The sequence below is a fragment of the Dipodomys merriami genome, unplaced genomic scaffold, assembly GCF_024711535.1.
Source record: "Dipodomys merriami isolate MVZ:Mamm:240054 unplaced genomic scaffold, mDipMer1.0.p SCAF_12, whole genome shotgun sequence".
NCBI lineage: Eukaryota > Metazoa > Chordata > Mammalia > Rodentia > Heteromyidae > Dipodomys > Dipodomys merriami.
This window is the reverse complement of record NW_027202493.1, coordinates 11,883,830-11,909,176: the sequence shown is the minus strand read 5'-3', so window position 1 is coordinate 11,909,176 and position 25,347 is coordinate 11,883,830. Positions and strand designations below refer to the sequence as shown.

Genomic DNA, 25,347 nt, shown 5'->3' with positions numbered 1-25,347 from the left:
GCTAGGATTACTGGCATGTGCTACTAGAACTAACATTGCTTACATTTGAAGAGGATAATAAGAGTTGTCTAGACTGTTCTTGTGTATTGGGATGTTTCTATTTTTAAATTTAAGTATCAAATTTTAGGTTGGTAAATTCTTTTTTCAACAGCTGAGTGCTGTCCCTGAGCTTTTTCACTCCAGGATAGTGCTGTACCACTTTGAACTACAACTGTACTTCAGGCTTTCTGCTGGTTAATTGGAGATAATAAAAGTATCATGTAATTTCTTGCCAGAGCTGGCTTTGAACTGTGATCCTCAGATCTCAGTAGTTAGGTATATAGGTACAAGTCAGCAGCGTCTATGTTAAATTCTTTTATTTTCAAATATGGTAGATAGGAATTATAGCTGATTTTCAGTTGGTAAGGGACGTCTTTTCAAGTTATTGTTGTATCCCAATCAGCAAGAAAACAAAGGCTGCATAATTAATAAGCCAAATTGTAGGAGTCTGTATTTTCACCTCCAATGGCCAGCAGCTGCATGGGGTATAGGCTCACCAAATCAAGGAGCACCAAGACAGCTCAGTTTAGTCTTTTAAAGACACAAACCGCATTTTTTTCTTTGTGTTGCAAAGCTTATACAGAAGCAAAATTAAGCAGTGTTAGTAAAATTAGATATCCTAAAATACTGGGCAGCTAGAACATTTTGGGGGATTTTTTTTGCAGAACTTGCTGAACAAACAGTTCTGTTTGTAAAACCTACTTGAGCAAGCAACAGTTCTAGGGTCAAGGGTCTGTCTTTCTCCTTGGAGACAAAATGATGTTACTTCTGTCAGACTTCAGACCTAAGGATATAACTTACTTCATTACCTTCCCCTTCAAGTAATGCTGACTTTAAGTAGATTTCATATGAGCTTTACAATTTGAACATGGAGATTAGAAAATAAGGTGTCACATCCAAATAATCAGGGTATTAGGGAAAAGAAAGAGACTATGAGTGGATGGGGATTAGCAGGAGGAGGGTATGCTGCGTGGGAAATAAAAGAAGTTAAGTAATTCCAAAATAGGTTATTTTTTAAAAGTTAATTTGATTGCAAAGCTGTTGTACAGAGGGGTTACAGTTATATAAGTAAGATAATAAGTACATTTCTTGTCGAACATTGTTACCCCCCTCTTTTTTTTCTCCCACTTTTCCTCCTCCCCAAGTTGTAAAGTTCATTTCCATCATAGTGTCTTGTGAGTATCACAGTTGCATTGGTTCACCCCTTGTCCTTTGTCTTACCATTTTGCTGTTCCTTTCCCTTCCCTAAATCAGATAAATATATAAACAAGTCACAGGGTACCAAAATGAAAAACAGTGACATCAGGGGATAAACCAAAGGGGGAAAAAAATGAAAGAAAAAAGGAGTAACCTAACACAGTACATTAAAAATTAACAACCCAAAAAACCAAGACACCTCTTGTTTGCATACTTTGGAATTCATTTCAATTAGCATCATCTTATATGGTCATATGTACATAGCTATTGAACTATTATGATCCTCTGCTAAGACTATCCTAGACATATCCTAATTATTACAAATGAGGGAAACCATGGAGCCTATGTTTCTTTGGGTCTGGCTCACATTACTTAATAGGATTTTTCCAAGTCTTCCATTTTCTGATGGAAGCATAGAATTCCATTGTGTATATACCATATTTCTTGATCCATTCATCCGCTGAGGTGTATCTAGGTTGGTTTCATATCTTAACTATGGTAAATAATGCTGCAATGAACATAGTTGTGCTGATGGCTTTAGTGTTGTCTTGTTTGTGATCATTTGGGTAAATGCCCAGGAGTGGGATGACTGGATTCTAGGGTAGTTCTGTATTTAGCTTCTAAGGAACCTCCATAAAGCTTTCCAGAGTGGTTGAACCAGTTTACATCCCCTTTCCCTTTTGGCCACATCCCCACCTGTACCTGCTATTAATGATGGCAATTCTAACTGGGGTGAGGTGGAATCTTAATGAGGTTCTGATTTGCAGACATTTCTTCATGTGTCTATTGGCCATTATTATTTCTTCTCCAGAGAAGTCTCTTTTTAATTCTTCAGTTATTAATGAGGTGGTAGCTTTTTTGAGGATTTATTTATTGGGAAGTTTAATTTTTTTTTTGAGCTCTAGGTACATTTTTTTATACGGGGCCCTTGTCTGTTATATAACTAGTGAAGATTTTCTCCCAATCTGTGGTCTATTGATCTTGCTAGCTATGTGCTTTGCCATGCAGAAGCTCTGCAGTTTCAGGCAATCCCATTTATCAAGCCTTTCTTGGATTTGTTGTGTTTCTGGATCTTTATTTAGGAAATTTTGACTTGTGCCAAGGAGCCCAAGTGTACTCCTGATCCCTTCCTGTAATATTTTCTGGGTTCCTACTTTTACCCTGAGGTCTTTGATCCATTTTGAGTTCATTCAGGTGCAGAATGATATATAAGGATCTAACTTGAGTTTTCTACATGTTGTATAGCCAATTCTGTCAGCACCATTTGCTGAAGAGCCTGTCTTTCTTCCATCTGATGGTTTGGTTTTTTTTATCAAAGATTAGGTAGGTAGCCATAGGTCTGTGGGATCATGTCTGGGTTTTTAATTCTATTCCACTGGTCCTCAGGCTTGTTCTTGTGCCAGTACCAATCTGTTTTATAACTACAACTTTATAATAGAGTTTGAAGTTTGATATTGATATTCCTCCATCACTGTTCTTCCTGCTATAGATTTTTTTTGCTATTCAAAGTTTTCTATTATTCCATATGAATTTCTAGATTACTTCTTCTATTTCATTAAAGAATGTTATTGGAATGATCACAAACAAGGCTATACTAAAGCTACCATCACAAATGTGTTTATAGCAGCATTATTCACCATAGCTAAGATATGGGAACCAACCCAGATGCTCCTTGGTGGATGAATGGATCAAGAAAATGTGATTTTGTGTGTGTGTGTGTGTGTGTGTGTGTGTGTGTGTGTGTGTGTGTGTGTGTGAATTCTATGCTTCCATCAGAAAGAATGATACTGCCCCATTTGTTAGGAAATGGAAAGCCTTGGAAAAAATCATATTAAGTGAAGTAAGCCAGACCCAAAGAAATATAGGTCCTATGGTTCCCTCATTTGCAATAATTAGTATACGCCTAGGATAATTGTTTTGTTTCTTTTTTATGTTCTTCCCCTTATGGTATATTCCCTGTTGTCGTTGTACTTGATTTTGGTACCCTGCACCTTGTATATACATTTGTCCAATTTGGGGAGGGGAAAAGGAATAACAAAACACTGAACCAAGGACACAGGATGACCCATTGTAACAATAGTGGGATAGTGGGAGAACAACAAAGGAGGGGGTAACAATGTTTGACAAGAAATGTACTCATTACCTTACTCGTGTAACTGTAACCCCTCTGTACAGCATATTTACCATAAAGTGAAATTTAAAAAGAAGAATGTTGTTGGGATATTGAAGGATATTGCACTGAATTTGTAGATAGCTTTGGGCAGCATTGCTGTTTTCACGATGTTAATCCTCCCAATCCACTTCCTTAGTTCTACCTTAATTTCCTTTTTTAGGTTTTTAAATTTTTCATCATAGAGGTCCTTCACCTCTGGTTAAGTTAATTCCTAGATTTTTTTGGCGGGGAGTGGGGTGGGGAGGGTCCGGTCGTGGGGCCTGAACTCTGGGCCTGGGCACTGTCCCTCAGCTCTTCAGCTCAAGGCTAGCGCTCTACCACTTAAACCACAGTGCCACTTCTGGCTTTTTTTTTCCTGCTTATGTGGTGCTGAGGAATTGAACCCAGAGCCTCATGCATGCAAGGCAAGCATGAGCCTGAGCCACCTTCCCAGCTCCAGATTTTTTTTTTGAAGCCATTACAAAAGGAGTTGCTTTTCTGATTTCAGCCTTGCTCTTCTTACTGTTGGCATACAGAAAAGCTACTGATTTTTGTGGGTTAATTTTATACTTGTTACTTTGCCAAAATTTTGGATCAGCTCAAGTAATTTGGGTGAGGAGTCTGTGGGGTTCTTCAAATACAAGATCAGGTCATTTGCAAAGTGGGAGAGTTTTACTTCTTTCCCAAAATAGGTTATTTTTAACTATGAAAATTGAAAACAAGGAAACCTGTTGGGTATGCTGTATTTTATGGAGAATGATGTAGTCAAGTGGGATAGAGGGCATAAAAATTGATTGAATAGAGGGTAAACATGTGTGGAGAAGGAAAAATGACATCCTGTTTTATACACCATAAAAGCCAATGAAAAAGAAAAAAACAAAAAGAATAAATAGATTTTATTTTATAGGGTTTGTTCTTCATATTCTTTCATTGTTTCAAATTGCTCATTTCCACAAGCATCATATTTTAGTACAGAAGGTGAAAGATTGAAGGACTTTGGAGTCAGAAATCAGAATTTCAGTTCTTCCACAATCTGGTAAACTTGAACATATTCTTTAACTTTCCTGAGTCTTCATTTTGTTACCTACACAATGGAAATGACACTTGCCTAAATCAAGGAAACAGTGGGTATCAGTAGAAGACCTAGGCATAAAAAATTGAAAATATTAAAATATGTAAGGCAGTGGTCTGGAAATGTTTTTCCATAAGCTTTGTTAGACACAGCTGGACATTGCTTTTTAAAATAATCACTAATTATTAAAAATTATTATAAAAATAATTAGTAGATAGAAATCTCCTTTGCTTTTTGTATCTGGCAGTATTTGCTCATTAGGAATCAAATACTTTTGGCAACTAAATTTCCTTGCATAACAGGTCATGTGAAAATCCATTATATTTCATACTAGATATTTTAGAAATGAAATTACAGGTGTTTTAATGATTTGATAAAGAATATCATACTAGTGATAATTGAATAAGCTCTTACTTTAGACACTTGATGGCAATATCTTCTTTTGGGAATGAGTGGTATTAAGTAGTAACGCCTGAATTATCCCTTTACCACCACTTCAGGAGAGGAGGCTGAAGTAGGGCAAAATGTAAATGCTCTAAAAGGTGGGCTTTTTAAACCCTCTTGATAAGGTTAATGAGTGCTAGTTTCTTTAGTTAGGAATTATGCCTGGATAATGGCACAAATTGAAACCATTTATTAAAAGAATTAAAGCAATAGAAAACATTAATGTTCATTAAGCTATTCATCACTTTTGATTTGTTTTTAATATATTTCCTTCGAATTTTGAAGTAAAATATAAATATTATTATAATGCAAATCTCAAGTTACAAATATGAGCCAGGCATGGTGATATGTGCTTTTAGTTGTAGCTAGTTGGATGTCTAAGGCAAGAAGATCATGTAAGCCTACAAATTTGAAACTAGGGTAGACAACGGAAGCCTTGTCTCAAAATAAGAAAATTGAAAAACGAAGTTACATTTCGACAGCATGAAACCATTTAGATGACCTCTTAGGAAAAAATATGCTAAAATCACTTTATAGTAATACTATCAAAATTAGCTATCTGCCCTTCTCTTTTTATGAGTTATACTAATAAATCTTTTAAAGGATTAGGATTTCTGGGGTAATAATAACTTTATAAATATGTCACAAAAGGATTTACCAGTATCCAAGACACTAAGCAAAATATTGCAAAGTAATAACTTGAAGAAGGTAAGGCTTCAATGATAATCTAAGAGAGTGCTTAAGACATTACCAGAGTTCTTGTGTTATAGTAGAAGCTTGCTAAAAACTTTGGGGTAAACTAGCTTCTTAAAAACCTCTTCAGGGGGCTGGGAAGGTGACTCAGTGGTAGAGCGCTTGCCTTGCATGCATGAGGCCCTGGGTTCGATTCCTCAGCACCACATAAGCAAAAAGAAAAAAGCCGAAAGTGGTGCTGTGGCTCAAGTGGTAGAGCGCTAGCCTTGAGCTGAAGAGCTGAGGGACAGCGCCCAGGCCCAGAGTTCAGGCCCCACGACCAGACCCTCCCCCCCCCCAAAAAACAAACAAACAAACAAAAAACTCTTCAGGACAAAGCATGCTGGTTGGAACAAGTGAAACTTCCCAGTTGTATGCCTCACTTCTATATTAATGAAGTTACTTTCCATGAAGCATTTATATAAATACACATGGATATAAAAGAAAGTTCAAAGATTGGACAATGCCATTTATTCCCCCAAACACAGCTCCTCAGTAACAAGACACATCCGTACAGGGATGAGGACTGAAACCACAGCCTGCAATGCAACAACATGGGGAAGTGCAACTGGTGGAGGAGGATACTCAGAGTGGCTGGCTAGCTGTCCCTGGGGAGTCCCTCTCTCCCTCCCTCTCCCTCTCCCTCTCCCTCTCCCTCTCCCTCTCCCTCTCTCTCTCTCTCTCTCTCTCTCTCTCTCTCTCTCTCTCTCTCTCTCTCTCTCTCTCTCTCTCTGGTCTCTCTGGTCTCTCTGGTCTCTCTGTCTCTGTCTCTGTCTCTCTCTCTCTCTCTCTCTCTCTCCCTCCCCTCCCTCCTCCCTCCCCTTTCTTTCCTCCCTTTCCCTTACCCTTTTTCCACCTCTCCCCTCTCTCTCCCCTCTCCACTCTCCCTTCATCCTTATTTGCTGGTGCTCAAGCATGAAATCAGGGCCTGGCCACTATCCCTGAACTTCTTTTGTTAAAGGTTAGCACTCTGCCACTTGAACCATAACTACACTAATGGCTATTGTTTAGTAGTTTACTGGAAATTAGAGTCTCGTGGATTTTCTTGCCCTGGGCAGCTCCAAACCCTAATCGTCAGTTCTCACCTCCTAAGCAAGTAAAATTAAGGCATGAGCCCATCAGTGCCAGGTACATGCTCTGCTTTGATGCATACTTTCTAACGCTTTGAAGTGTTATTCCAAAGCTTTAAAATGGAAACAAATGTAATGACTGATCCTAGAACAGAATCCAAACCCTTAAGGTTATTGGTTGGAATTTTTTCTTTCTTCTGTAAGAATATAGCTGAGATTTTTTTTTTGTACAGATACTGAAATTCTTCAGAGGGTTTGGAAAATACATTTTATTGCCTTTGGCCTAGTAATTCCAATTCTAAAGTTAAGCTTCATATATTTAACAAGGAAAAAAATTTAAAATATATTTCTCACCAAATAATTAGCCAAAACCCACTTGACCCATCTGACTCTTTGGGAAGAGAGTTACTGAGGCTTAAACTCAAGGCCTCACACTTGTTAAACATGTACTCTAATACTTCTTGAGCCAAACTTCTATCCATAAAAAATTGCTTTTTTAATTAAATTATCTAAATGACAGGATAAGAAAACAAAAAGTAATTTTCTTACCTGAAGACAAGTTTACAAAATATTCTTCCTCCTTATCTGTACATAATATAGTAGATCACAATGATAAATAACCTCATCAAGATTAGGGTTACGGTTAAGGTTAGATACCAGTATTAATTATCAAGGGACTAAGCTCTTTAAATGATTAAACTGATTTTTGTAGGTTTTATTAAAGCAGGTATGCTCTACCAACTTTTTTTAGGCTTTACAAAAAGTTCCTGTATTTCTTCATTAATCTTACTTTTTAATCTTCCTCATTTAATATGGCTAAAGTTCAAGGCTCCAGTTGTGATGATATTTTATATCTCTATCTATCTATATATGTATGTATTGCACACATGCATGTATGAATCTAAATATCTATATTTTTAGAGATCTCTCTAGACCTGTCTATAGCTATAATTATGGTATATTTCCCATATTGTATACATCTCTATTTATCTATATATCTATGATATAATTAACTTCTTTTTGAGCTTCAGTGAAAATACAGATTGTTACAGGTTCTACTTCGGTTACTTTTTTGTAACTCATGATTATATATCAATCATTATATTGATGTTATTGACTATTCGTTCTGCGTTTAAAATTATAGACAGACCTCTTTTCAAGTACAAAGCCTCAAGAAGAACAGGAAAAAAGTTCACTCTCACAGTCTGCAGCTGTCACATATTCTTTATTCCAAGAAAAGAAGATGTCTTTAGTAAGTGCACTTTCAAAGAACTTTTTAGTTTATTAATATGTTTAATCAGCTTTGCAATATGAAAGCTGTGAGGTGGGGTCAATTCTAAATGTCTAGCGTCTCATTTTTAATATAAAAACAGAACATCTTCTTTCAGTTAAGCCTATCTCTTCATTAAGTAGCAGCAGTAAGAATAATTTGACCATGATTATCTTACGGAAGTTGTATCAGGTTATAGACCAATACATTTGTAGCTCAAGGATAATACAGCAATATTTTAATACTAGTTTTTAGAAATGGGACTAAAAATAATACAAAAGTGAAGAGTTTCTTAACTGTTTTGTAAACTTTTCATTCATATATTGTTAAGAAAACATCCTCTGGGTCTAAGATGGTAGAGTGCTTGTCTAGCATGTGTGAGACCTTGGGTTCAGTTCTGAGCACTGCCATAAAAAGAAAAAAGAAGAGAAACAATCTCCAAGATATAAGATTTTTTTATAAAAAAGATGCAAAACATTATGTAAAAGGTGTGTTTATATGAATGCTGTTAAATTCACATTATTCTTGTATGTGTTAAAAATGTTCTCTACATTGGTGTCCAAAAAACTAGAAACAGCTTCAAACACAAATTTTTCTCTTTGTGTCTGCTAGCACTGATTTTTTTCCTCCTTTGTTTTTTAGACAATATGGGTTTTTTGGGGGGGAAGAGGGGTGGAAATCTAATTACTGTTAAAATGACCATACTTGTTCTAACATAAATCCTTTAGGTTGTTGAGGTTTTTTGACATATAAATGGAGATTATATCTTGATAGTATAAGGCTTCCAGTTACATTTTATTGATTTGCATTAAATTGATTTGGAATAGATCAATGTTCTACTGCCTGTTTTACCTCTTCTCTGTGCCCCTATCCTATATTACTTTTCAATCAGCTTTAGGAAGAATAAACAAGCCACATCTGATCTCACTCACTTAAATGATCTAATTAAATAATCAAGTTTCTTAACTAAAAGTATAAGGGCCATGTAATTCCACTGTATTATTTTTTAACTAAAACACATGGTAAATGGGAATTTCAAATTGAATTCTTATGTGAACAATAACTTACATGCACATGTTAAATATTCCTCTGTGTGCGTATATATGTGATTTAAATATATGGGTTTGGTGGAACTGAATATAGTTATTAAGAAAAATTGGTATGGGCTCCAAATTTTCTGAATAAAATATACTCTAATATTTAGTCATAATAAGAATTTCATATCTTTTCATGGTTAAATGTAAAGAATGTTTTATTTTCATTTATGTCTTTGTAATATTTTATTGTGCAATATGATGGTTAGTTATCTATACCTCCCTGGAGTCTAAGAAGGTCTTGCCAGTTAACCACAAAATTAAACCTGCCTAAGGACTAATTAATCAAGAGCAATAATACAATTAGTTTTAGGTAACTTGATGCCCTGGATCAAATAACCCTGATATTATGCACACATGGTGCACACTTCTTAGTAGAAAAAGGTAGACATTTAATGAAAGTAACTTAATACCTACCTTTGAAAGATGATAATATTGCTTTAAATGGTCTATTCTGAGAAAATGTCAACATTCACAGAAATACAGTCTAAATTTAGATTTTCAAATATATTGAAAGTATCATCAAATGAGATGAAATTTAAAATTTTCTTTTAAAATGAATGTTTTATCTAATCATATCTGAAATATATTTGAGTCATATCTATTTAAAAAGCTTTGTAAATACAAAACATTGCACTAAATTGAACATAATTCACATTAAGTTTAGTTGTTGGGTAGTGATGACAACCCTTGTTAAAATCATGGTTATTTTAAGAATTTAAAACATTATGGGCCTTTTTTAGGGTGCATTTTGGAAAAGTATGTTATCACTGAGAATTTTAGAATTTGTCTTCTTGGAAGTTAATGTAACAGAATCACTATGTGTTTATCAAGTGTACAGAATGTTAGAATAGTGTTTTCTACTTTTTCAAATAGACAACTAGTTGACAGCTATTAGAGTTGACTATAGAATGACTTTTCTTTCTCTTAGTAGTTTTTTATGGTGAATAGTTAGGGATGAGCATTGAATTCTTGGCTAAGGTTAGGTAATTGTGTTTTATCAGTGAAACACCTTTGTAAGTCTTCAGTGATTTTTCTTTAAAAAAAAAAATAGTTCAAACGAAAATTTAAGTAAAGGTTTAGGCCACTGTGAGCATTTGCCACTGGAAAGTTGGGAGTATTTCCTTTTCATGAAATACGGAAACATGGACACTCACTGGTTCTTTTTGCTGTTCTCTCTTTAGCACAGCATAGCTGAGAACAGGATTCTGCCTCTCACAGCAGTTGGTATGCACTTAGCCCAGGCAGTGAAAGCTGGTTACCCCCTGGATATGGAGCGAGCAGGCCTGACTCCAGAGGTTCAGAAGATTATTGCTGATGTTATCCGAAACCCTCCCATCAACTCAGGTGATAAACAGGGCTCTATCCTTCAGCCTTAATGACTTGAGTTACTGAAACCTAGATGAAGTAAACAAGTAGTCCACTTAAATTTTCATTTTAACAGCATCGATCTTTTTGCTACTGTGAAAACCTTACTTTTGTAATGCTTTTTCATAAGCAAAGGCAGTCTTTTTTAAGAGTTTTATTAATTACTCATCAGAAAGTAATGAGAAATTCTTCCTTGCCTTTTTAGCTTCAGATTAATTTTCCCACACATTCCAAAACAGAGCACTTTGGTCTTTTTCTAATTTCCATGTTATCACCTGGAAAAAGAACAAACACTATTTTGAACCAAAAGAGGTAGTTCATCCCAGAACTCAAAAAGATGAGGCAGGAGGATTCTAAATTCCAGCCCAGCCTGGGCTACTTTGGAAGTTAGCCAAATGGTGAGATCCTGTCTCCATTCCCTCCCCCCAAATAACCATAACACATTTTTCCCCACATGCACTCAAGCCTCTCTGATTCTTTGTTGGTTGTACTTGAGAAGCCTCTCGAGTGAGTAGTGAGTGGTTTCAGACACTGTGGTGTTGCACAGATAGGCCAAACTTGGTAACCCCTGTAGGAGGAATACCCTTGTCTCTGTGCTGCACAGCCTCAACTGTGCTCAGAGAGGTCAAGCCCTGTAGACATTTTTAAGTAGTGATCCATTTTTTTATAGAAGTAACGTAAGTTGTGTTAGAGGATTTTCCAGAATGTTACATAGAGCAGTTGCCATTCAAATAGTTTTATCTCCAGCCACCTGTCCCGTGGCGCAGGCCTGTACCCCTAGCTACTCAGGAGGCTGAGATCTGAGGATCATAGTTCAAAACCAGCCCTGGCAGGTAAGTCTGTGAGACTTATCTCCAGTTCACCACCACCAGAAAACCAGAAGTAGCTCTGTGGTAGAACGCTAGCCTTGAGTGAAAAAGCTCAGAGATAATGCCCCAGGTCCTGAATGCAAGCCCCACAAGTGACCAAAAAAAAAAAAAGGTTTATCTCCAAAGCTGTGTGAATCACTACTTTTTATTATTCAAATTCTTTACAGAAACTACTACAAGCTTCTTCCTAAGAATTTGGAAGGGAATAATGGGAATGACTGCTTTGTCATAGCTCATTTGATTCTGTTCTTGATTTTATACTTAAAGTCAAAATTATTTCTAGGCTTATGTAAGACCTGATAATGGTATAAACAACAAATACCTTCATGAATCCCAGTACTGTATAGTGCCAACACAGGAAAATAGGCACAGGCAAGTTTGGTGGTATAAGATCCTGGATCAGGATTGGTGGTCAGTGAGATTTCTGCTATATTAATACCTGTTGATACATTATATAAAGATTGTATTTGAGATAGACTCTGAACAAGTAATTCAGTTTCTATGTCAGTTCCTACCTTTCTGATTATAATTTGATTTCCCATGCATATCCCTCTGTAGGGAAACCATGCTCTAGTCCCGTTAATTTGTCTAAATCATAATTGTGCATTCTTAATTTTAAGTTAATAATTTTATATAATAAATCAGTATATTATTAAATATATAACATACACATATAACAATAAATTTGTATAATAAAATAAGTTAACTTATGATCTTAATTTAACTAAGGTTAAATTAAGCTTTTAAATTTGAAAAGCTGAGGATCAAATCCTGTGTGAGCATAAAATAACCAACCAAAGTTAGCTGTAACTCACTCATAAGAAAGCTCACAAACTCTTTTGGTCACATTCCAGTCTTTCTAACACGAGCAACTATTTTGTCAGAAACTAAGGTAGTGGAAGGAAAATAGGAATTCTTTGTAGGTTAGATTATGCTGTATAAACTTTGTCTAGTGCAAAAATGATACAGTGTTTTAGGGAAATCCAAAAAGATAAAGGTCTTCTTACTTTTAACACTCAGGTGCTGTTGTTGTTGTTGTTGTTTTTCTATTATCATTGTTTCTTAGGACTTGTCTTTTGAAAAGATAGTATGGCAGTATTTTCTTTTAAGGAGTTGTGCAGTTCTTTTCATTTCCTTTTTTTTTTTAATATTGTTATTTATTTTTGCTGCCATCTGGTTTACATGAAGACTGAAAAATGGGACTAGTCTGGTCTAATTAAAAAAAAAAAAAAGCAGAGACCCTGCATGCAGACATAGCTGTGTTGAGCTTTTGACTGCCATTTTGTGGCTATGTGACTATTAGCAACTTACTCTATATCTTTGAGTTCTAGTTTTCTTATCTCTAAAATGGGGAGGAATAATACTGACCCTTTATAGAGTTGTGGAAAATAAGCTAGATACTACACAGAAAGTGCTCCTGTATGGTAAGTCAGAAGTAGTGATACTAGTGAAAAATTATTATTATTTTTGTCAGTCAGGGGCTTGAACTCTGGGCCTGGGCATTGTCCCTTAGCTCTTCAACACAAGGCAGGCACTCTACCACTTGAGCCACAGCGTTTTGTGCGTGGCTTATTGGAGATAAGAGTCTCATGGACTTTGCTGCTTCGGCTGGCTTTGAACTGTGATCCTCAGATCTCAGCCTCCTGAGTAGCTAGGATTACAGGTGTGAGCCACCAGCACCTGGCTTGAAAAATGATTTTGATTGAGTAGTTGGTCAGATTTTAGAGCATCTTAAAAATAATTCTTTAAATTTGGGTACTTTTAAACTATCATTTTAAATAGCTAATTAAAAATATATGATGTTAGTAAGTATGCAAGACAAAATTTCAAAAACTAATTGTCCCTCAGTATCTATTAGTTTTCAGGATAACATGAATGTGAACATATCTGAATACTCAAAGTCTTATATATAATTATGCAGTATTTGCATATGAGCTTCATACACTTTCTTGCGTGCGTGCGTGCGTGCATGCGTGTGTGTGTGTGCGTGCGTGTGTGTGTGTGTGTGTGTGTGTGTGTGTGTGTGTGTGTGTGTGTGTGTGTGTGTGTGCTGGTGCTTAAACTCAGGACCTGAGTGCTGTCTGTGAGCTTCTTTGTTCAAGGCTAGAGCTCTGCCACTTGAGCTACAGTTCCACTTTTTTGTGGTTAATTGAAGGTAAGAGTGCACAGACTTTTTCCTGTCTGGGGTGCTTTTGAACCATGATCCTCAATCTTAGTATCCTGAGTAGCTAGGGTTACAGGCATGGGCCACTGATGCTCAGCATTCATTTTTTTAATTAAAAGCTTTGGTTGAAATAAATTTTGCATACTCTCAAATTGAGAAAATTTCTGTATTTTATTAGAACGCAATCTTAGGATACCTAAAATAGAGTATCTTAAGTATCTAAAATAGAGTATGAATGGAGATCTTATTTTTGTATAATCTTGTCTGCCATAGAGGTTTTGGCTAGGTTAACTCATCATATCATTCTGTCCCCTATTATTCTTGTTTTTCTCCATGTTTTTATAAGTTCAAACTTCTTGTCTGAGATACTTTGTTTAATAATAAGTGAGACATTTAATGAGGTATCTAGATAATATTTTTAATAATTTATTTTGTCCCATTCTTTATGTGCATGTAACTGGAAAATTAAGAATTGCTTCCAAGGGACCTGCCTTGAAAGAAGGAGTAACATGATCTCCTTCAAAGCTCTGAAGGAGTATTGCTAATTTTGTCCCTTAATCCTCCAGTAAATATTTTTTTAGCACTTATTTACATAGTTAGCATTATTGTGTTACATAATGACATAATTCTTTAAAGATCTTAAAAATAGCTGCTGCTTATTTGCATATATATAAAATGTAAGATGGCTCTAATATAAAAATATAAAGGGTACTTACAAAAATGTATAAAACTGAATTTTCTAATTATGTCTCAGTCATATTAACTTTAGACATTTAGACGGTAGATGGAACCACAGCTGTTTGATTATGTATCATTATTTTATTTTAAAAAGACATTCTAATTTTAGAAATAAAATTCAAAGTGAATAAAGCACCTTTGTTTTTCTTTGTAACTTTATACTTATACTATGAAGAATTTAAGGATATATATTGATCTAAATTTTAATAACCCACACAAGAAAATGAATATAGTATTGTGTAGCTGTGTTAATTGATTAAAGTGTGAGAAAACTTGGGGTTTTCTTAGAGTAACATAAACAATTTAGAATTTTCTCATAGCCACATTTAAAGTTAAGCAATGCAATTACCTTTAGTAATAGTAAGGCTCATTGTATCCAAAATTTTATCATTTCAACCTTTAATCAATATAAACATTACAAACAAGGTATTTCACATATTCTGTAATTATACTTTGAAGTCAGGTATCTTATAATTACAACATATATTTGCCGCATGCTAATATTTAATTAGAAAATTTGATTTAGCTTTCCTAAAATTTCTAGTTGAATAAGTAGATTAGATTAGATTACAAAAACTTAAAAGTCTTTCAATAAGTGAATCAGGAGCCACATACCAAGTGCTCAGTAGCAACATGTGGTTGGTTATGGTTCCTATATTGGGCCACACAGTCCTAGAGATCTTTTAATATAAATTAAATAATAATAATATAATAAATAATATAATAAATAATATAAATAAAATAATATAAATAATATAAATTAAAGCACAATTAAAGAATGTGTCTGTTCTTTCCCATATCTAGGAACGGAAGTATGGGAAGGGCTAGGCTTTGTGGCTCAAGTGAAAGAGCACTTGACTAACAAGTATCAAGCCCTGAGTTCCATTTTCAGTACCACCAAAAAGTAAAAATAAAAATCAGAAATAGTGGGCTGGGAAGGTGGCTCAGTGGTAGAGCGCTTGCCTTGCATGCATGAGGCCCTGGGTTCGATTCCTCAGCACCACATAAGCAGAAAATAAAAAGCTGGAAGTGGCTCAAGTGATAGAGTGCTAGCCTTGAGCTGAAGAGCTGAGGGACAGTGCCCAGTCCCAGAGTTCAGGCCAGATGACCGGATCAGAAATAGTGAAAGACATATGTGGTAAGATGTTCATGAGAATGTTTTTAAGAGAAAAGTTGAAGACAAATGAAAGGCACTGGACACAAGATAAATTCTGATACACATGTAGGACAAAATACTCCTCAGACATTAGCAATGGTTAGTAAAATTGATGGAGTTTCTGTGGTATTTAAGATGATATAATGCTCAAGGAACAATGTTAGTCACATTGCTGACTTTACTAGATGTAGAAGTAACTTTTTTTCCCTTTTAATTGGTTGTGGGGCTTGAACTCAAGGTGTACGTGCTGTCCCTGAGGTTTTTTGCTCTACTACTTTGAACCACAGCACCACTTCCAGTTTTTGAGTGGTTAATTGTAGATAGAGTCTCACAGGGAATTTTCTGCCAGGGCTGGCTTCAAACTATGATTCTCAGATCTCAGACTCCTGAGTAGCTAGGATTACAGGAGTGAGCCACCGGCGCCCAGCTAGCGTAACTTTTCCTAGACTATGTTTAGCCCTCATATTTTATAACTTTATTTAGGCAACTGACTGTTTTGTTTTCTGTCAGTTATGTAACCTTCTTTACCTGCCTTCCAAACGAAAAGGCAAACCTGCAATGTTTTGGGGAAGTGCTAAAATAGCAAACTAAGATCTTTGAAAGAAAAAGGAACATGTACCTGAAAATTGTAATAATTTAAAGCCACTTTTTTGGATGGCATTTAAAAAATTGAGTTGAGTGTCAGAAATAGTTGTGTTTTTATAAATTATAGAAAGATGAGAGAAAGATTTAAGTTGCTTAGTTTTGCACTACAAATGAAGTCAAATCTGTTTGAAGTATAAGTAATTGTGTGCAGTTCCTGCTCCATTTATAGAAGGTACGAAGGGATTGGGCCAATCTGAATTTCCAGTGGGAACCGTATTATCTCCAGCCCTGCTTGGCTGGCTTTGGGCTCAGGGTTGAGGCAATTCAGGAGGGACATGACTTTATTTCCCTTTAGTGGGGCTTTCAAAAATATGAAAGTTTTCTTTGGCACCCTTCTTCCTTCTTTTATATACAATATTTTACCATTTTCAGCACACAGATTTGATAAAAAGTTCTGTAGAACTTTCTAAATGCATTTTCAATCTCTTACAGATATGTACAATATAAAACTAATTAGAATGTTGGTTCCTGAAAACATTGATATGTACCTTATCCACATGGCAATTGAGATCCTTGAGAATGACCATGACTGCAGACCTTCTTCAAGCCAGTCTTCCTGGGATTCCAACAGAAAGCGATGTTTCCCTAACTCTGAAGAGCCTTGTTCAAGTTCTAAAAAGAGCAAGGAAGTACTCACGGATACGAAGGTGTTAATTATGTAGAGAATTTTCACACAATTTCAGTTTGCTCAATTTGCATGTTCAGTACTAGAATGCTATGTTTTTGGAACTGTTAAAAATTCTGATATAAGGTTATGTCCTTATCTGTGTGATGTGTTTGCTTTTCAGAATATGAGAAAAGTAATTTAAAAAAATAGTGAAAGGATAATATAGTCCATTGATTGAGTTTATTGTGTATGATGTAAGCTTCAGTTTTCCCTGTGTTGCTTTTATGGCTGAAGTACACCTTCTTTCAGAGGATTAGTTAGTGGAGTTAAGCCTATGACAGCTAAATGGCTAATAAAAGCAAACCTAGATCCTGTTATAAACATCTTCTTCCCTAAATTTGTTGATCTGTTATTCTTCATGGTCACTGTTATAATTACATTGAATATAGAGGGCACAAGGATAATTATTGCTATGGTTCTGAGCATGCCATAGTGTTTTTTGAATAATTAGAAAAAGATTACATATTTTGAATTATTTTAGAAAGTATATTAAAATGCTTTGAAAATCATTGCTTAGTGTAGTATATAATTAAAATAGTGACTAGAGAATGACTTCTGATAAGGTGACACTTAAATGATTGTGTAAATTTGAAAATTTGATCTTCAGTTTTCTATCTCTAAAATTATTCAGCTTTGTGATAAACTTCATTGAATTATTAATTCACTAAGAGATTATTTTGGCTTTTAACCAGCCCAGGACAAGGTAGTCACAGGCCCCTTTCTAGTGTAAATAAGTTTGTTTATTATCTTAACCATACCTTGATGGATTGTCTTGCACTTTAGAGGTTATAATTGTATAACTATTTTGTATTCCATGAAAAATTTAAAGGTTGATGAAACACATCTTGATAGTATTTCACTGGAAGACAGAGGCCACAGTAATTCAATAAGACTAACTTCTTGGATTCAGCCATCCAGTGATCCAGAAATAGAAGATTCATTTTCACATTCTCATTCACAGGTAAAATTGACTCACAAAACTAGTTTTCATTGTAAATAACATCAGGCTTGATAACTAATGTGCTTAGTTTTTTTCTTATAGCTGAAAGTACATACACATATAACATTTCTGTATTTGCTTATGTATGTATATGCACATATAATTTGCAAATGAGTGTTTTCTATTCACTAATAGCAATGTCTTGTTAATAGAATTTAGAATATCAAAAAGAGGTAAATAGTCCCATACATTTTATTTTAATTTCTAAGAGTTTTAGTATTTTGCTGGTATAAGAAATAAGAACTAGAAGACACAGGTCTCACAATGAAGTTTTCTTTAGATACTGATACAAAAAACACAATGTATTTCCCCCTTTTCTCAGTAGAATAAGATAATTATTATGGTTGCATGAAAAACTTAACAGTCATTGGCTATAGAAATACTATAGTAAAACTTCAAGTGATACTAGCTACAAGAATATTTTGTTGTAATATTTTGCAGATAATCTCATTGAACTTCACATAATCCAGTAATTTATTTACTATTACTTTTTGTATGAAGAATTTAAGATTTAAGTAACATACATAAGGTTATACAATTAGCATATGGCGCAATTAAAACTGAAAAAACTTTTGTTGTTGTTATTGTTGTTGTTGTTGTTGTTTATGCTTATCCTGTGGCTTTTGGCTACCAGAAGACTTAGGACTTTCTTTATCCTACTTTTGTGTTAATGGCTTGTTTTGGTTTTACTTTTTGGCCTTCCTCACCTCCTCACACCACCTAACCCTTAGGTCTAGTGCACATAGGGGTTCAGCCTCTATTTACAGTAGTTTATTGTCAAAAGGGATTTTGAATTAATATCTTTTATGAAGAATAAATATTACTGTGTTCCCTGCCCTCCTCCTGTTCTCCTTTTGGTGCGAGAGATTGAACATGTGTTCTGTTTCTGATCTTTGGACCCAGCTTGTCTACTTCCAAAATGCCTTTTCTGTATTGAACTTTGCCTGATATGCCTTACTTTCTTTTATCTTTCACTGTACAACATTTTCTCTGTTCTTGTTCTTCTCTTCTCTCATTGGAAAGAAACACAAAGGTGCCTTCCCTAACTGGTTAGGGTAATGAAACATTTGGGTTCCTGTAAGTGGGGGAAAAGAACATATAAAAGATTCCATTTGCACTAAACAACTTTGTATTTTTATTTATTTATTTATTTATTTATTTATTTATTTATTTATTCATTTATTTATTTATTTATTTATTTATTTTTATTTATTTTTGGTGGTGGTGATGGGCTTGAACTCTGGGCCTGGGCACTGTCCATCAGCTCTTCAGTTCAAGGCTAGCATTCTATCACTTGAGCCACAGTGCCACTCTTGGTTTTCTGATGAGTAATTGGAGATAAGAGCCTCATGGACTTTCCTGCCTGGTCTGGCTTTGAACCATGATTCTCAGATCTCAGCCTCTTGAGTAGCTAGGATTACAGGTGTGAGTCACTTTGTATTTTTAAGCTATTTCTGTTATTTTTCAGATAATAAAACATAATGTATTCCAAACTAAGTATAATACAGTTAAATATTTTAAACTCATTTACTTAACTAATGACTCTTAAGTACCTTTAATATTTAAGATGTCAGAATTCAATGCTAGTATTATGTCAGTGACTGTTTTGTGCTATAAGGGAATTCTTTTTTTTAATTTTTATTTTATTGTAAAGATGCTGTACAGACAGGTTATAGTTATGTGAGTAAGGTAATGAGTATATTTCTTGTATAGCATTGTTACCCACTCCTTTGTTTTTCTCCTATCCCTTCTCTCTCCCCCAACATAGTATCTCTCACTTCCAACATAGTGTCTTGTGAGTATCATTGTTGCAATTGGTTATGATGTGTCCTTGTTTCAGTATTTTGTTAATCCCTTTCCCCTCCCCAAATTAGATAAATGTATATAAGATTCAGGGTACCAAAATCAATTACAGTGACAACGGGATATACCATAAGGAGAAGAACATACAAAAGAAACAAAAAAAATCATATAGTACATTAAAAACAACAACAAATAAAAACCTCTTTTGCCCATATATTGGGGTTCATTTCCCTTAGTGTCATCTTATATGGTCATATATATATATAGCTTTTGAGCTTTTCTGCTCATCTGATAAAATTATCCTAGATGAATACTAATTATTGCAAATAAGGGAAACCATGGGACCTATGTTTCTTTGGGTCTGGCTTACTTCACTTAATATGATTTTTTCCAAGTCTTTCCATGTCCTAACAAATGGGGCGGTGTCATTATTTCTGATGGAAGCATAGAATATCTATTTATCTATCTATCACATTTTTTTGATCCATTCATCTACTGATGGGCGTCTGGATTGGTGCTAATAATGACTGATCACTCTTCTAGTAATTCTACCATTGTGGATATTAGAAGTTCCATTCTTTGTCATGGTTCTGTGATACACTGTATAGTGTGCGTATGGGGATGTATGTGTGTACCTCACTCAGAACATTACATTCAACATCCTTGTCAACCCAAAGCAAATATTCACTAAGACATAGATTTGAAATACTAAGTTTTTCTTGACATATACATTGATGATGGCAAGTAATTGTCTAAATAAATGGTAGTGTGATTTACTTTTTCTGTTATTTCTCAACTTTTTATCTATAGAAATAAATTTTGACCTACAGAAATAAATTACATAGATTTCACTGCTTTGTTTGATTTGATTTGGTGCTGTGTGTGTGTGTGTGCATGAAGAACCTCTGTTACTTTTTGGTTGTAGCTGATAAATATTTTCAGTAGTACAGATATTTCTTTTTCTTTATATTTTCTGTAGACTTCATCTGAGACCTCAAAGAGAAGATTGCCTGACTGGTTTGCCAAAGGAAATACGACCTTAGCTGTATGCAACAAGAAATCAACAACAAAAACAAAAAAGAAAGGTCTTTTTAGTTAAGATGACATTTAAAAAAACAACTTGGCATGTCTGTATTTTAAGAAGAGAGCTATAAGTCATTTCTGAAAAGAGTGAAGAGTAATATTTTAGCTAAAAAAGTATTCTGATTTTAAAGTAAAACTCATCTATTTAGAGCAGGACTGGCATTTTAAATTAACCTACATTTCAGAGTGTTGAGGCCTTCTGACAACTTAATAGAATAGAATGTTAAATTTGATTTCCTTTAAGATCACTTTCAGAAGCCGTACTATCCTGTGATCTTATCTCTATTTGTAACAATCGCATACTTGGAAAACGTAAAGTGTGGTGATTTAATAGAAAGAACAGATTTGTATTATATTGATTTACATAAGACTTTGTATTTCATGCTATTTTTGTTATTTTTCAGATAATAAAAAATAATGTACTCCAAACTAAATAAAAAAAGTTAAATATTTTAATCTCATTTACTTAACTAATGACTCCAGGTACCTTTAATATTTGAGATGTCAGAATTCATTTTTAGTATTATGTTTTACAAATAACTTAAATATCTACAGCCCGTACTCTGACACAGAGTGGGGTCAACTGTGGTTGTGGTTTATATAACTTTTAAGCAATTATATATACCATACAGTGTATAATTTCATTCCAAAGCCTCTGATTCACTTTTAGTAAGTAAAAACAACTGTTTTTGATGAAGAAGGAATACATGCTTATGGTATTTATGGTAGAAGAACTAAAAAAAACCCAGAATATTTTTTTAAGGTGCGCTAGAAGGTCATCAGTCCACTCCTTCAGTGTGTCCTGCTAGACCTTCTTATGGTTACCTTGTTTTCTTAGTTTACAGGAATAATGCATGAATCCATTTTCATTATATAATATTCAAACTAGACTAAAAACATGAAAGTCCCTCATCATCTCATTCGTTCGTATCCAGCTACCAGAAGGTAGCTTGTGTTGAATTTATCATAGCTCTCTAGTTGTGTCTTTGGCATTTCTGTGCCTTTGTATGTGTCTCTAAAGTGGCAAGTGTGTTCTGAAGCACTTCTGCATGTGTCTTTGGCATTTCTGTGCCTTTGTATGTGTCTCTAAAGTGGCAAGTGTGTTCTGAAGCACTTCTGCATGCTGGGGCATGGTGGTCGTCGGGAATAGCACTCCTCTGATTGTTTAGGTATAAATTAAATTGGAATACCATTTGTAGTGGTTAGCAAATACCAACCATAGTGACTGACACTGTGGTGGTTATTCACCCTTGGCTTTGGGTCAACATTTTCTCAAGACTGAATAAATTCAGCTTTGCACTTGAAGAAAAGTAACATGGTATTTGTTGCCAATTCTAAAATTTATAATTTATAGCAATATTTGTAATTTTGGGGAACCTTGTGTCGTTCACTGGGAACTTCAGCCTCCTTTCACTGAAAGACTTTTCAAATATTTTGTAAAGATTATTTAGAACATCAGTGTAATTCAGTGAATCAGTATTTTCTGGATGAAAAATACATGATGTTACATAACTAGGCATAGATAAAAAGATCTGTTGGATGTAATAAATGAACCAATGGACTTTAATGTAGCAGAGTTTGAAGAAGTTGAAGGTGTAGTTTCAGGTTACACATTGCAACTAATCCCTAAAAGACAACACTTGTTCAGTTTTAGTATACATTCAAAGAAGATTGATCACCATTATCTGGAAAGGCTGTTAAAATATTTTTCCCTTTTCCATCGGTGCACCTGTGCACATTCACATTTCTTCCTGGATTTTAGCCAAAACAATATGTCAAGGTAGATTGAATACAGAAGCAAATCTAGAGTCTAGAATTCTAGCTACTTCAGTTAAGGAGATTTGCAAAAATGAAACAATGTCATCTCTATTGCTGTTTTAAAATATGATCATTTTGTAAAAATCGCACCCATGGTACCATGTGATCGCATTCCTACTGCTGTTCTTACACAAATTAATAAGTATTTTCAAATGTCTTGGTTTTAATGTCTGAAATAATAAATACTGACAGATATAATGTACATTAAAACTCTCAGGACCCTCAGCTCCTGTTTAAAACCAACTAATGTACCTCCAAAGAGAGCCAATATGTGAGTATCTGTCTCATACTGAATGGCTGCCATTTAGGCATTGAAGCTCTTCTAACATTTGGGAGCTGTCATTATTGCCTGGGACTTACCTTGCTCTCACTTCATGGCTCTGTGTTATAGTGATGATATTGACTGTTCTTTTCTTGCAAGGCTCTTCTGTTACTCTTAGCAAACTACTCATCTTCCAGTCTGTTCAAATGAGTCAGGACTGGGGAATATAGTTCAATGGCAGAGCACTTGTCTAGTATGGTTAAAGTACTGGGTTCTATTCCCAGCAACCAGATGAACTCCTGACTAATCAACTTAAAACCTCAGTACCTTGTCCTGTTCTCTCATGTGTTCTGATTCTATCCACAGTACACATATCTTCCAACATAGAAAATTTACTTATTTAGTGTGTTCATGTATGACATTGTCCATTAAAATAAAAACTCCATACAGGAAGGGGACTTTGTCTCCTTTTTTTCATAGCTGTGTCCCTAGACTGGCACAAAATAAAACAGCTATTTTATGAGTGAGTGAGTAGCCAAGCACTGCATATTTCAGGTCAGAGCTCCAGCCCAAGAGGTTTGTGCATCCCTGGTCCTCTCCAAGATCATCGAGATCGACAATCCTGTCTGGTCCCATCTTCCCTGTTCTGTTATGGTGTATATATGTGGTACACACTCAAAATCTCATCACTTAGCAGGCTGAAGAGGGCAGACTTCATTTAGAAACCAGACTTGGATACATAGTGAGACATAATCTCACTACAAAAAAAAAAAAAAAAAAGTGCCTAAGTTACTAATTTTCATCTGTCAGTTGTGTGGACCACAAAGCCTCCCTTTCTAACTGTCTGTGCCCCACCAGTCAGCCACACATTCGATAAAGTCCATGGCTATGCCAGCTACTAGCTGAGTGACAAATCACTTAGACACTCAAAATTCATTGCACTTAGAGATTCCAGGATTAGAAACCAGGTGTGTAGACCATTTAGCAGTTGTAGCTCTAGAAATACTATTAGAAAAGACAGCATCAGCAGCTGGTGTCAGAGTGAAGCAGCCTGTCTCCCAGACATTGCTTGATGGAGCTACTTGATGAAATCACAGCGATCTTCCATATGCTTATTGTGCTTGTCGGAAGTTTCAGTGTCAGCAGCAGAAATAGATATGTACCTGGCACTTTTTAAAAAATCATTTTTTCATGTTATTTTTATTTGTTAAAAAAGTGATGTGCAGAGGGGTTGCGGTTATGAAAGTCAAAAAGTGCATTTCTTTTTTAACAATGTCCCCCCTTCCCTTGCTCTCTCCCAGTCGCCATCCCCACAGTTCTATAGTTCATTTGCAATAACCACTACTACATTTGTTCTAGTTGTAGCAAACAGTATGCTACCTCTTAGCTGGAGCTTAGTGGAAGGAGAGAATGAGGAAGGAGGGTGTGAGAACTGAGCTTTGGAATTAGCCTGAATATGAAAACTTGAATCACAACCCTGAGCAAGTCACTCCACAGTAAGTCTTGTTTGTTTTTTAAATTAAGTCCACAATTTAAAAAGAGCAGGCTTAAAGCATTTGAAGAACTGAATCCACAGATTTAAGTGTTTGGCACAAGTCTTACTGCACTGAAGCAATAATAACCTGGCTAGTCTGATTCTGGAGGAAGCTATAGAGGGAGTGATATTATTCTCAGAAGGTTGTCTAGTGGTTTGGTCTTTGAAAGTGAAGTTAGATAAACTTGGTATTTTGAGACAATAGGCTAAATTTCTTGAGGTTGAAAACTGCTAGCAAAAAGTGCCTGCCAAAGCCAAGTGCCGGTGGCTCACACCTGTAACCCTAGCTACTCAGGAGGCTGAGATCTGAGGATCACGGTTCAAAGCCAGCCCCGGCAGGAAATTCCAGGAGACTCTTATCTCCAATAAAAACCACTAGAAAACTGGAAGTGGCTCTGTGGCTAAAGTGGTAGAGTGCTCGCCTTAGTGCTCAGGCCCAGAGTTAAGCCCCATGACCGATCCAAAAAAAAAAAAAAAAATGCCTGGCAATCTGGACAAAGACCCCTCTCAAAGCTAATGCATCCTTCACCGTGGCCATGAGCAGCTGGCATGTGAGCTCCTGGCCATCATGTCATTGGCCATTGACCCTGGGAGACATAGTTTCATGAAATATTCTGGCTTAGGAGTTTATCTGTTAAACCAGAATCTGAGTAGATTACCTTTCATTCCTAAAAGGCTTAGTGTAGCTAAATTAATAGGAATATGTAAGCAGGAGTGTTGAACAGAAGGAGCTGGGCACTTTCTGGAGCACTTAGAGAAGAGTAGAATTTGATAGGCTTGTTCCCCCATTTTTTTTTCATCATAGGGGAAATGTGTTATTTTTATTGACTCACTCGAATTTTATACAGTTTTTAAGCATCCTCCAAAATCTCTTGAGTTACCTTTTCTTGTGATTTTGCTTATGACTTTCACACCAGTGGTAACTGAAGGACCATCTTATCTCAGTAGTTAAACATCGTCATCTGCTGGTCAAATCTGGTAATTTCTGGCAAAAAACAACTTTTTTTTTTTTTGGTCAGTCTACTTATCAAACCCATTTGTCAAACATCTTATTTGGATCTTTGTTTTGTCAATTTATCAAAGTTGCAGATATAAAGTAATATGAATATCAAGAGAGCAAGATGTGCTTTCTCACATAGATGGTGGGGAACTCAAGCTTTTCTTAAGTTA

General features: G+C 35.3%; 1 protein-coding gene across 5 annotated transcripts in view; it reads left to right on the top strand.

Moving 5' to 3' along the window:
* The window catches only part of Wrn (WRN RecQ like helicase), a 133,627-nt gene extending 112,640 nt beyond the window's left edge, over nt 1-20,987 (top strand). For all 5 annotated transcript variants that reach the window (XM_070016230.1, XM_070016229.1, XM_070016227.1 and 2 more), the window contains 5 exons: nt 7,851-7,958; nt 10,255-10,417; nt 16,443-16,657; nt 17,507-17,638; nt 20,460-20,987. In XM_070016230.1, coding sequence (XP_069872331.1) covers nt 7,851-7,958; nt 10,255-10,417; nt 16,443-16,657; nt 17,507-17,638; nt 20,460-20,579 — 738 coding nt within the window. In that variant the 3' untranslated portion in view covers nt 20,580-20,987. The remainder of the gene's footprint in view (nt 1-7,850; nt 7,959-10,254; nt 10,418-16,442; nt 16,658-17,506; nt 17,639-20,459) is intronic.
* The last annotated feature ends 4,360 nt before the right edge of the window (nt 20,988-25,347 follow it).